This window comes from Pezoporus flaviventris, unplaced genomic scaffold, assembly GCF_033815535.1.
Source record: "Pezoporus flaviventris isolate CSIRO_AGI_PZ_B2104156 unplaced genomic scaffold, CSIRO_AGI_Pfla_v1 ptg000070l, whole genome shotgun sequence".
NCBI classification, from domain to species: Eukaryota; Metazoa; Chordata; class Aves; order Psittaciformes; family Psittacidae; genus Pezoporus; species Pezoporus flaviventris.
In genome coordinates this window covers 7,303,932-7,316,828 of record NW_026892618.1, presented here as the reverse complement: position 1 = coordinate 7,316,828, position 12,897 = coordinate 7,303,932, and the positions used below count along the sequence as shown (strand labels likewise).

The 12,897-nt window shown below is 45.1% G+C and overlaps 1 protein-coding gene across 2 annotated transcripts in view; it reads right to left on the bottom strand.

Moving 5' to 3' along the window:
- The window catches only part of LOC133278969 (alpha-2-macroglobulin-like), a 29,597-nt gene extending 23,120 nt beyond the window's left edge, over window positions 1–6,477 (bottom strand). For both annotated transcript variants that reach the window (XM_061472285.1, XM_061472286.1), the window contains exons 1-6: window positions 6,221–6,477; window positions 4,454–4,637; window positions 3,292–3,451; window positions 2,579–2,631; window positions 1,626–1,646; window positions 1,070–1,238 (exon numbers count right to left, since the gene is read on the bottom strand). In XM_061472285.1, the coding sequence (XP_061328269.1) occupies window positions 1,070–1,238; window positions 1,626–1,646; window positions 2,579–2,631; window positions 3,292–3,451; window positions 4,454–4,637; window positions 6,221–6,462 (829 nt within the window). In that variant the 5' untranslated portion in view covers window positions 6,463–6,477. The remainder of the gene's footprint in view (window positions 1–1,069; window positions 1,239–1,625; window positions 1,647–2,578; window positions 2,632–3,291; window positions 3,452–4,453; window positions 4,638–6,220) is intronic.
- Between the last annotated feature and the right edge of the window lie 6,420 nt (window positions 6,478–12,897).

The following is a 12,897-nucleotide window of genomic DNA, read 5'->3' as shown; positions in this document are numbered from 1 at the left end:
AAAACCACAGGCACTGAACCAACCACTGTGCCAGGTAAGAAGACAGGATTATTATACCAACTATTAAAATACAGCAACTTCTTAGATAACACATGGATTATCAGTTCCACAGCAGCTGGATACAGTAAAATAAGAGAATTAAGTCCATAAAGGTCTCCCACAAACATACAGAGCTGGGTCTCCAGCCTGGTCTTTGAATTTCCATAGCATGTAGATCTTATTAACCTCCGAAGCAGGAAGACCCCATAGCTTCTCCAGTGACTTAGCAGAGGGTGAAATCACATCTGAGCCCAGCTGCAGGACAGGAAGTAGACGGTGACTGTTTTGGGAGAACGAGGAGGCATTCAGGGCACAGAACAGCCTTGCAATTGAAAGAGGTCAAAGGACTTCCAGATTCATCTTCCAGGACTCATGTCAGCTGCACGAGCCAGATCATGTCAGACCACATAACAAGGAGAGCTGCAGCCTGCTTGCTGGGGTGGGAAGCTATGTTGATTGCAGCCATCTGCAGGTGTGTATTAGGACACCATTTTCTAGCCAAGCAGAAGGAACTGCACATGGGTGAGAGCACCAGAGAGAGGTTAAGGCACTAAGGAGTCACTCGAGCTACAGGCTTAGCTTATGGGGGAGAAAAGGCAAGTCTGAATTTACAGACAGTCCCAGCTCACACCAAAAGGTCAGGACTTCAGGCCTTAGGTAGCAGAAACCCAGACTTATAGCATGACACTTGACAAGGGTGTAACCAACTGGAAATAAGTCTGTAGCCCTAAATCACCTCTGCAAGGCTTGTGGCTGATAGCACATTGCTCCTCCTGATGGGAGCTCTGCTGAGGTGAGCAGTCAGAAGAGCTGCACAGCATAGCTTGGGGCTTAATGAGGAGTGGATACAAGTCACTCAAGTCATTCAGTCTTCACTCCTCAGAAAGGGATGATGATTGAGAGGGGGAGGACACAGAGACATTTTTCCAGCCATGCTGGACATCCTAGTCAGATCTACCACCCTGTTCAATTAAGCTTTCATGCCCCATGGGACTAGCTGATAGGAACTTGAAACTGAAATGGCAGTTACCATACTCCTCCACAGAGAAAGGATGTCGAACTGTCTTCCCAGAGGCCTTCTGTACCACCACTTTGTAGGTCCCTTGAACAGGTTCAGAGGTGAGGCTGAAGAACAGCTCGATTAATCCCATGTTTAACTGTGCCTTCGTCCACTGGTACAGACGGTTTTGCTTTGGGTCCTACAGAGAATGTGATCAGAAGGAGAATGTGAGAACACTGGAAGTCTGCAACCAGAAAGTCCTTTCCAACCCTAACCAGCCTATGATTCTATGATTCAAAGCCATGAGAGAAGGCCTAGTCCCAGTGTTTTAGGAGGCTGCATGGCAGAAGAGGGGGGCACTAGCAAAGTTGTGTGGTGAGCTCAAGTCTGGACAATAGAAGAAGCTGTAAGCTGAGCCCAGAGTACGTTTGCCACCATAAGAGTTAAAGCTGTGTGCATTCAAATTAATGAAATGGACCTGCTTAATACATAAATCAAACAAGAATCATCTTGAAGCAATTGGTCAAGCAATTTTGGCCTGGCTGAGTGCAATAGATGTGAATGCGAATTGAATGTTTGTACATACCTCAATATACACCAGTGGAAACTAGAAAAAGAAGAAAGGAAACAGCATATTTAGACAGAGTGCAAACAACACAGTCGAACGACCAGGGCTATCACCATGTTTCAAGGAACAAGCTGATCACCCAATGGGATAAGGAAAAATGCTCCTGGTATGGAGAAACAGATGATTTTGAGGTACATCAAGAGTGGGGATAATGGACAATCCCTTTTCTCAGTCAGAAAGGTAAGCTGGCATTACTAACTCTGGATGCTCTGCAATACTAGTAAGAGCAGGTGTGCACTCTAAAATGGCAGCCTTGCTCACTGCTGACGTGTTTACACCAGCACTATTCATCAGCAGTTTGTCAGACCTTGCCAAGAATGCAGAGGGCAGCTTTCTACAGAAATTTGAAGAACAGACCCTGTTAAGATCTGAGGTAACCCAGGAATTACACAATTATCTCAGTGTACTGAGAGCTCTCCCCAGAAGACTCTTCTTTCTTTAGCTGGGAAGGTTGGGGCTGTTCAGCTTGGCGAGGGGAGGGCTGCATGGAGACCTCGTAGCAGCCTTCCGGTATCTGGGGGGGGGCCTGTGGGGGTGCTGGGGAGGGATTCTTTATTAGGGACTGTAGTGACAGGACAAGGGGTAACGGGTTAAAACTTAAAACAGGGGAAGTTTAGATTGGATATAAGGAGGAAATTCTTTCCTGTTGGGGTGGTGAGGCACTGGAGTGGGTTGCCCAGGGAGGTTGTGAATGCTCCATCCCTGGAGGTGTTCGGGACCAGGTTGGACAAGGTCTTGGGCGATATGGTTTAGTGTGAGGTGTCCCTGCCCATGGCAGGGGGTTTGGAACTTGATGATCTTGGGGTCCTTTCCAACCCTAACTATTCTATGATTCTATGATTCTTTCCTCCCTTTCCCTGCATAGATGACTTAAGGCCAAATAACTAGAGAAAAGGAGGTATTATCCTTACCATCTCATTCAAGGGACGGAAGTCTTTATCCAGAGAAACAATTCTGAACAGGACTGATAGAGAAAGGCAGACAGTGAGGTTCCACAGTGCAGTCACCAACCAAAAAGCATCAGTTGCAAAAACAAATGGTACAATAGAGAACAGAGCTGTTCTCTTCTGAAGAAATTCCGTTTGTTAGAAAGCCAAGACATACTAAAAAGGTACTCGTGTAAGAAACTACATTAATAAGAGGATGTTAAGAGCAAGTCCAAGGCAGTGTGAACATCTTACTGATCATGGACTATAATCTCATTAATTCGGACCAAAGTTAAATTTAAGTTGCCTTTGTCTACTTCGCAAAGACACATTTTTACACTAGAATTCACATAGGTCTTCTAATTTTGTTACAACTAGACTGACCTTTTAGGAAGGATGAACGCAAGCAAATTATTTCAGCACTTGGCTGCAAGTTTGTGTTGGCTCTGGATGGATAGAAAACTCAGTGCCTCTTTTAGGACATTCATTTCTGTCCAGGACAAATTTCGGAGATCAGTGGCCCAGAAGAAATAAATGGCTTATATAGTTCTTGTCACCAAGCATTAAAAATATAAGCCTTAGCCAAGAGGTTGCCATTCTGACCCCCACTGAAAGCAGTGGACATTTGGCCAGCACAATCCAACAGTTTTAACACAAATATTCGTTTCAAATGCAAATATCCAGCCCTTCCCTGGTACCTGTCTGTCCAGGCTTGTAGACGGGTTTGTCTGTCTGGATGAAGACCAAGCTTTCATAATTCTTGACCAACACTGATTTGCGGCTCCTGAACTGCAGTGTTGCGCCCTTCACCATTACAGTGAGAAACGCGACTGATGACCAGCTATTTGATTTTGGAAGCTGGAGAGAAAGAAGGCAACTATGTTACAGACCACCTTTAAAGACTGAAACTGGCCTTCATGAGAGATCTAATATAATCCTGATGGACACAGCATAGAGATGAGGGGAACTATAATCATCAGGAACAAGAGACTGATCTTTACTTGTCCCATATCCTTACTCATTCCTACTTCTGTGAAGTGATTGTGCAAGGATTGTGCAGCAAAAGAGCTCCCAGATCTTCTGCCCAATACTAAGAAATTCTTACTGCCCTAACCAAAACCCTTCTACCTTTTTCCTTTTGACATTCACAGGGGCAATGGAATAATCCCCAGTCTCTTTCAGATAACGCCCCTAGTCCTTGCAGAACACTTCCCTTTTCAAAACAGACATGCCAGATCTCTCTGCATCTATCTTCAACTGACGAAGTTCAGTCTTCAGCCTATATCTGACACAGGTGCCAAGTTCAGTACCCTGCAGACCAGTTCTTCAGCCTTCAAGCTAAAGACGTAACCTATGCTCTGAGCCAGATGACCAACTTTCCTAGTTGCCCTAGTTGTTATAGTCCCTAGGGCTATCAGTTATATTAAGCTATGAGTTTCCTGCTTCCCTCTCTTTTTTAGACACAGGTAATCACAGCAATATGTTCTTACATTAATTCAGTGTACATATCCACAAGGAAAAAAAATATGTGAGGTCCAAAAGCTTTACCCCAATTTGAAGTTACTCAAGTGATAATCTGCGGCTGTTGAAGGATGATGTGGAAAGCCATTTGAAGAAGCTGTTCACCACTTCTTTCTCCTGGCCTCTTACCCTCCTGTTCTACAGAAGGGCTGGCTTTCCAGGATTTGGCATTTCCCAAGCAGGGAGCACGTTAAAGAGATCTCAGCAGTGAGAGGGTGTTGAGAATGGACATGAACATGGACAAGAGAGAAGTGAATGCTTACGCAGTGTTACTCTGGTCTTTGCCTTTACAGTTTACCTTTGGTATAAGAGACCAGCCAACAAGGATGAGATACTCACAGAGAAAGGGATGCAGGTGAATACATCCTTCTCTGACACCACATCATCAATCAAGCTCCTGTTTTCCCCTTGATACTCGAGTGTGGTACTCAGCGTCACAGACTCATTCAGGTGGGTCAGCTGAACACAGACTTTCTCAGGAGAATCAGTGTGGATCAGAAAGGGCAGTAACACCGTATACTGCCTAGGAAGAGAGGAGAAGGACAGGTCAGAAGGACCAGGAACAGGCAAAGAGCTGTACAGAAAGAACAAATAAACCAATCTGATTACTACAGCCTTCAATGTACAGGGAGTAAGGTGCATTTTCTAGGAGCATAACAAGATTTCCAGCATGTCTGTAAAGAAGGGAAAAGCAGAAGTCCAGTCTCAAAAGTAAAATACCACAGGAAATCCTCAATGCAAATGTCTGGAAGGGATGTGTTTTTCCAGGTTCTGACACAACAGCAGCATTTCCTCCTGGGACCCTGAGTAATGCCACTGCGGAAAAGTCAAATGCCACCTTTGCTAGACACAGTTAGTAGGATCCAGGAGCCACATGACTTGCAGTACACAGTGAAGAAACGCCACTGAGTACACACTGCAAACTGCAGATTTACTCTTATTCCTCTCAGAGACCCAGAACTGCCAGAGTGGTGCCAGACCTTAAGCAAAACAACTGGAGCATATTTTAGGTTTCCAGGGAAGGAAGCCCCTCTGTCTCAGCCCAAGCAGCGGAACCCTGCTCAGTCCTATACAGCTTCCCTCTCAGCAGAGGAGCTTGCCGTTGCCCAGAACTGCATCTGGGAATCAAACCTGATTCACCTAATAGCAACAGTGCTCCCTTTTGGGTGGGCAAGGACTGGCCTCTGATGGCCCCTGGGCAGCAAGTAGCTGGGAGAAGAGCTCAGACCCTCGGCAGTAAGGTAGGGCATTCCTTTTAGTGGTAGGGGAGGCTCTGACATCTTTCTATCCATCATATTCTTATCCTGCATTTGATGAAAGCACTGCAACACAGCCTTGTTGTGCTGGGAGGAAAAGACATTGCCAAAAAGCCAGAGAAGAAAGTTTCTGGGAAATCAGGATCCCTTCGTGCGCTGCTCCTGCCACATATGTACACGCATGCACACAACACACTCGCTTCACATGCAAACAGGGAGAAAGGGGTGAAGAAGTGATGCAGCACAATATACCCTCACAGGCTTTAACAGTCACAGTATTACAGTGCCACATAACCATGGGTGAGAAGGGAATTTTTATTCCATTGGCTGAGCTGAAAAATGTGAATTAAAAAATAAAGCCATTTCTGGTCAGGCCAGATCTGTTATTGTTGATCAAAAAATCACTCCCATCTCCTGGGCATTCAACCTGGGAGTAGGGGAGTTCAACCCAAAAATGAAACCTTTCAACACCTTTTCAAAAAAGTCTGTCTCTGAGAATGTGTAAACAGTTATAAAAAGTTGCCTTTCAAAAGAACCAATTTTGTTCAGAAAATTTTGTTGGAATCCTGTCAATCCATCAGCTCACTGCAGCTGCCAAAGGTGTTCCATAGACCTTTTCCTCTTTATTTTTTCTTTTTTCTTTTCTAAAGTTTTACTGATACCTCAATTTCACAGACTGCTTTGGGTCCCCCTGAAGCAGTAGCTGTTTGCAGAAGACACTTTACCAGCCCTGGTGTCTTTATTCCCGGGTGAAGGAAATTAAGACGATAAGAGACAAAGCAACAGACAGAGGAAAACAACCCAGGCCTCCTGCCTGCCCAGAGACCCCCCCTGCACATGTGTAGCTTACGGCTCTGCGGCAGGCGAGGCATCTTCAGGAAGGAAGAAGAGGAGAAGGAGGAACAGACTTGGTTTGATGAGCAGCCCATCTCTCCCCATGGTGCAGAGCAGGTTGTGGTGAGTCAAGCAGACACCCAGCCTGGTCCAGTGCTGCCCGTACTCCCTCTCTGCTCTCCGAGTCAACCCCTTTATACTCTCCTCTGCAAACAGCCCAGGGGCTGGAGGAGATAAGGGCTGGGGGCCAGGGCCCATCCGGAAATGGGGAGAGGCAGCAACAAGGAGGAGCTGGAACCAGCAGCTTTGAGTCTGGGCTGGCAGCCAGGTGCTGGGGGAGAGGGAGGGGAACTGTTCAGAAAGCTGGAGATGTCTCTTGTTTGGGGCAGGGCAGCTGTCAGAGGGGGAAAGGCCGTAGCAAAACCAAGAAGGGTTAAAAGCAGAGTATAAGGGGAAGGCCTCCATTTCTAGCAGGGCTCCCTGTATGGAGCTTGCCACAGCGCTGGTTATGGAGGTTGCTGGAGGAGTGCTTCAAACTGGGAGCAGGAGGCTGAGCTAGGGTTTGGGAAACAAGAGTGGTGTGCCTAACCCCCACTTCCAGGCAAGATCTGAAAACAGAATGCAAACACTGCAAACCTTCCCCCTCCACCCAGCCTGCGCCCTTGTGCTCTCTGTTCCTGGTCCCACCAGCGCTAATGCCAGGAAAACGGTGTCAGGGAGTTTCTGGACAATCAAGTGGTCTAAGATAATCTGGCCTTCACCCGGACAGAAACAGGGACAGTGACATGATGGAAGCTGCCAAAAGTTCAACCTGTTAACAGCACGTAACACATTAACCAGTTCCCCACAGCAGCAGCTGCCCTCATGCAGCAGAACAGATGTGGCCTGTGTCTTGCTTTCCTCATACTGGCTCTTGTTCCAGGCCAAGTGATTGGCATATCTCATTCAAAGTATTGCTGTTTGGTGGAGTCCTTACCGGTTTCACTGTGTGGAAATCCACATAACGCACTACTATGATAGGCAATGCTATATCATAGGGAGAAATTTATTTTTGACCACTGTCTTTACTGTCTTTATCTTAGTCTGCAGCAGAAAGATCAATAGTTCTGGTAATTATTACCCTTGCAAGTGTCAGTAGAATACCTGTCTTACTTATAGTCCCAACACAAACTCCAAAGAATAGGGGTCTACGTTAGAGGATGTAAAGCATAAATTTCAGATTAAAAAGGATGCAGAATGAAATTATTATCTGTCTGTACCTTCCCCTCTTCTACTACTATTCCTGTCTTCACCAGAGGTTTGGTAAGCTCAGGAATTTTGGAGTTAAGAAATCCAAGTGCAATGTGATAGCAAACCTTCATCACAGACCTCATTCTGCCCTGCCGTGACCTGCATGGGAAAGCGGAGGATCGTAGTGCATGTCCTTGGGGACTGTACAAAAGACAGCCCAGGCTTATAATCTGCTTCTCCATCCAGCTTAAAGGTTGCTCTGCCTGCCCAAAAGAAATTAAACCCAGGAAGATCTGCCTTATCCACAGAGAAGAGGATTTGTACATGGGGTGGTCAAAGTGCTTTTGAAGATGATACTTTACATTGGTTTGAATGGGTTGAGAGCCAGTCTCATTGAACACAAACCTTTGGGAAAGAGATGCAGAACTGACACTGCAGAAGAAAAGAGGGCTACCCTTTTTTGTAAATAGCCAAACAGCCCACACCGCTTCCAAGTCAGCTCCTGATCATTAAGACCTTAGTAAAAAATGTGCTATGTAGTCAAAAGCCGGAGATAAATGTTTTCAGTCAATTGAGGGGGGAAAGATTTTAAAGGCTTGAGAATCCCAGTGGGTACCAATTAATGTGTCCAGGTACTGAACTGACACAAGTTGCTTGGCCTCTCCCATTTCCAATAGTAACCTGGGGCCCCAGCGGCCTAATTTCAATGGACCATGTGATTCAGCTTGTAGGAGGTGGCACAGACAAGGCAGTGGCAATGAATTTTCCTTCTCTCTCCTGCCATTTCTATCTGCTGTGAGTACAACTGAGAAGTCAAACAGGCTTTCTAGAGCTTTTTGGCTAGATCTGAAGTGGTTAACTTTGGGCTCTTCAACAAAACTCCTGCAAGGTATTGGCCTATCCATGAGGAAAGTATGTCTTAGTATTATCATTCCTGGATTGATCTTAGTGAATCTTAAGTTCTGTTATTTGGCGTAGTACAAAGGGACAGTTGGTGCCTCAACTGTGCAAAATGAGCATTAAAAATCCTTGCATCTGAACCAAGAATTCCTGAGGCATTCATTTTTAGCAATACAGAAGTGCTGGTTGGAAAGGAGCTCTGAAAGTTACCTGGTCCATCCTTTCACTTAAAGCAGGCCTGCTGCCAGTGCTGTCAGGTGTGATTTTGTCAAATAAAATCTTGAAAGTTTCTACGTATGGAGAACCTACTGTTTCTTCAGTGATCTGTTCCAGTGTTGCACTAATCTCTGGTGAAGACATCTTTTGTCATGTCAAGTCTGAACTCCACAAGCTGCAGTTGCAGCCACTGCCCCAGGTTATATCTTCTACCCCTACCAAGAAAGGTCATGTTCCAACATCCTTGTAACTGCTTTTCAGCTATTCATAGGCAGTTATTTAATCACTCCAACCTCCTCTTGGTCTGACTAAATAAGCCTAGCTCTCTCTTGTCACTCCCACTGGGTCATGTGCTCCATACTCCGACTGATTTGGTAGTTCTTTGTTACACCCTCTCCAGTTGCTCCACATTCCTCTTCAACTGGGGACCAGCAGACCAGACACAGTCCAAGTGCAGCCTCATAAATGTCATGGAGAATGAGGATTGTAAATTAACTTGGGATCTGCTAGCCATGCTCCCCCAGTATTCATTCACTGCTGCATACAGAGTTCATCCAAACAGAAATTAATTCCAAGAAAATTAGTATATAGCAATCAGCTCTATTGACATGCTCTATACAGAAGATCAAAAGCTCTGTCAAAGTTATTGGTTCAACTGCTTTTCATGTAAATGAGTATATTTGCTTCAGATCCCTTTAGTATTGTAAAAACTTGAACCCAGAGAAGCACCAAGTACATCGTTGAAAGTAAAATCTGCAGCTGAAAATTCTTTCCCTTCAAAGAACAGTCAACTTTTGAGACAACCTCATGTATTTCCTTACTTTACATTTCCTGAGCATCTCTTTGGGATGCGACTGAGAGGCCATATTTGAAGAGCTAAAAATTAAAAGTCTAGTATGCACTGCACTGTAAAATCCTAGGAGAGGCAAAATTTTTACACTATTCACAAGGTAACTAGGCAAGCTCAGAGACATGGTTACCTCACCTATGCACACCATGATAACATGAGAAGCTGCTACTTCAATGGGGTTCTCTGGTAAAGTCACTTCTAGGTTTCCTTCTGTAGATGATACCACCATTTTGACAAAGCAGGTGGTTTCCAGCAATATTTCAGAGGGCCTGGCAACTTTCTAGTTGAGTGGTCCAGAGGAGGCCACGAGGATGATCAGGGGCTGGAGCACCTCCCGTACAAAGACAGGCTGAGAAAATTGGGACTGCGCAGCCTGGAGAAGAGAAGCTGCATGGAGACCTCATAGCAGCCTTCCAGTATCTGAAGGGGGCCTACAAGGATTCTGGAGATGGACTCTTCATCAGCGACTCTCGTGATAGGAGAAGGGGTAATGGGTTTAAACTGAAACAGTGGAAGTTCAGGTTAGATATAAGGAAGTTCTTTACTGTAAGGGTGCCTGGGTTCAGCTGTAGCAGTCCTTTTTCTCCTTCTTAGTAGTTGGTGCAGTGCTGTGCTTTCAATTTTAGTCTGAGATCAACACTGATAACACAGTGATGTTTTTAGTTGTTGCTATGTAATGCTTACCCTGATCAAGGACTTTTCAGTCTCATGCTCTGCCAGTGAAGAGGGGCACAAGAAGCCGGGAGGAAGCACAGCCAGGATACCTGACTCAAAGAAGCCAAAGGGGTATTCCATACCACAGCACATCATGCCTAGTATATAGACTGGGAAGAGTTACCCAGAACGCCCAGATCGCTGCTTGGGTTGACGGGTGGGGAGCAATTGTACTGTCCATCACTTGTGTTTATTGTTTTCTTTTCCTTTTCCCCTTTTAGTTTTATATTCTCTCCCCTTGTTATTTCCCTTATCATTATTATTATTAGTGGTAGCAGTAGTAGTTTTGTATTATACCTTTACAGGTATATTATTTTATTATTGTATTATACCTATATACAGTTACTGAATTGTTCTTATCTCAACTCATGGGATTTACATTCTTTCGATTCTCCTCCCCATCCCTCTGGAGGATGGGATGGAAGAATAGGGGGGAGTGAGCAAGCAGCTACATGGTTCTGAGTTACCAGCTGGGCTTAAACCACGACAGAGGGTGATGGGGCACTGGAACAGGTTGCCCAAAGAAGCAATAAATGCTCCATCCCTGGCAGTGTTCAAGGGCAGTTTGGACAGAGCCTTAAGGTGACATGGTCTAGTGTGAGGTGTCCAACCCCCCATGGCAGAGGGGTTGGAACTAGATGATCTTAAGGTCCTTTCCAACACAAACCATTCTATAATTCTATGACTCTGGCACATACAAAATGACTTACCCAAAGTAATCCAATCTGAGATGAAAACTCAAAGCTTTTAGCTCCTAGTAAATTGCTTAAAATACTATGTTTGTTTTTCGCAGTTTCCCCAAGTCCAACTGTTGCAGGCATGGTTATAGAAAAGTAGACCCACCCTTGCTGGGAACATTCCCACCTGAAGACCCAGCTCAGTGAATTCTAGATGAAGCTCAGCAGACATCCGCCTAGTTAAGTATGCTCAGATCTGCAGTTTCATCTTCATCTGCCCTGATACTTTCATGTATTACATCCTCTATGAATGTCAAGCCTCACATACCAGGCATATGTAACTGAAGGCATTCCGTAAATGGCAGGTGAGGAATTTGCTGTTTTGTTGCAACAAATGGATTGCTCAAAACTTCATTAAACTGCATAAGCTGAAAAAAACATTAAGATGCTTCTTTCAACCAGGTCATGGAAGGACAATTTCAATTATTTGAAAAGAAAATTGCTTGGCAGAAACAACAATTTTCTGTTTTCGCTGTAATTTCACAGTTGGTTTTAGCGTTCATTTACATGTGGCATCAATCCTAATAACAATCACTTCCAACTTCTTTGCAACCCTCCTCGTGAACCCCTGATCTAGCATTTTCAGATTAAACCTCCAGTGCTTGGGTCAATTAGTTTCTCCCTCACCCTTCTCCACCACACACCATGCTGCCTTAGTTCTTTCCTCTCATTATCTCTTAATTTCTGAATGTCCTCTGCACCTGCCTCCTCAATCTCGCCTCCGCAGACCTGTCCTTCTTACCCATCCACCTCCTTCTACCCAATGTGCTTCCCTGTCCTCACCTTTAGCATATCTCTCACAGAATTATAAAGTAGTTGAGATCGGCACGGACCTCTCGAGGCCATCTGGGTCCAACCCCCCTGCTCAAGCTGGCTGCCCAGGACCATGTCCAGACAGCTTTCGAGTATTTCTGAATATGGAGACCCCCCACAACTTCTCTGGTGGACCTGCACTAGTGCTCAGTCACCCTCATGGTAAAAAAGTGTTCCCTGATGTTCAGAGGGAATCTCCTGTGTTTCAGTTTGTGCCCATTGCCCCTGGTACTGTCACTGGGCACCACTGAACAGTGCCTGGCTCTTTGTGCCCTCCCTTCAGATGCATAATATATACATGTATGTGTATATATATACATACATATATACATATATATACACACACACTATATATATACACTAATAAGATCTCCCTCAGCCTTCTTTTCTGTCTCAGAAAGAGCTGTCTCAACCTCCCCCCATAGGAAAGATGTTCCAGTCCTTTCATCATCTTTGTGGCCCTTCACTGGACTCTCCAATATATTCATGCCTCTTTTGTACTGAGGATCCCGGAACTGGACACAGTACCAAAGTGTGTAGCCTTCCCAGTGCTGAGCAGAGGGGAAGGATCACCTCTGTCATACCTCCCTCAATCTGCTGGCACTACTCTGTCTAGTGCAACCCAAGATACCATTTGTCCCCTTTGCAGCAAGGGCACATTACTGGCTCATGTTCAACTTGGTGTTCATTAGGACACCCAGGTCCTTTTCTGCAAAACTTCCTTCCATCTGGGTCACCCCCAGCATGCACCGGTGCATCATCAAGCAGTCCCGTCAGAGTTACTGCTCTGAGTTCATCGGACTATAAAGTGCAAATCCAGACCAAGGCTAAATTGATAACAGTAAATTGTAATATAGTATACATAAGTAGAATAAATTGGAAATTAATAACATTTGTCTTCCTTTGTTGGAACAAAATCTCTGGTTGGAAAAAAGAGAGTTTTCAAGTGTATGGAAATGCAACCTACTGTCCCACCCTTAATGTTCACTGTGGTTTTATGCTGTTCACACTCTTTGTCTCTGCTCTGTTTGAACTGAAAGCTCCCTGTAGTAAGGATTTGGCCACTGCTTCCCCTCTCTGCAGTTATGAAACTGCAGAGGGAGAGACAGAAACATGTTCTTGGTCGATTCAATAATAACACACGATCAACTGTGTTCCTGACTCCAGAAGTTCCAGCCTCTTGACTCATTTGGTTGAAGTTGGCCTATAAAGCATGGAGTGCAGCTGGTTCCT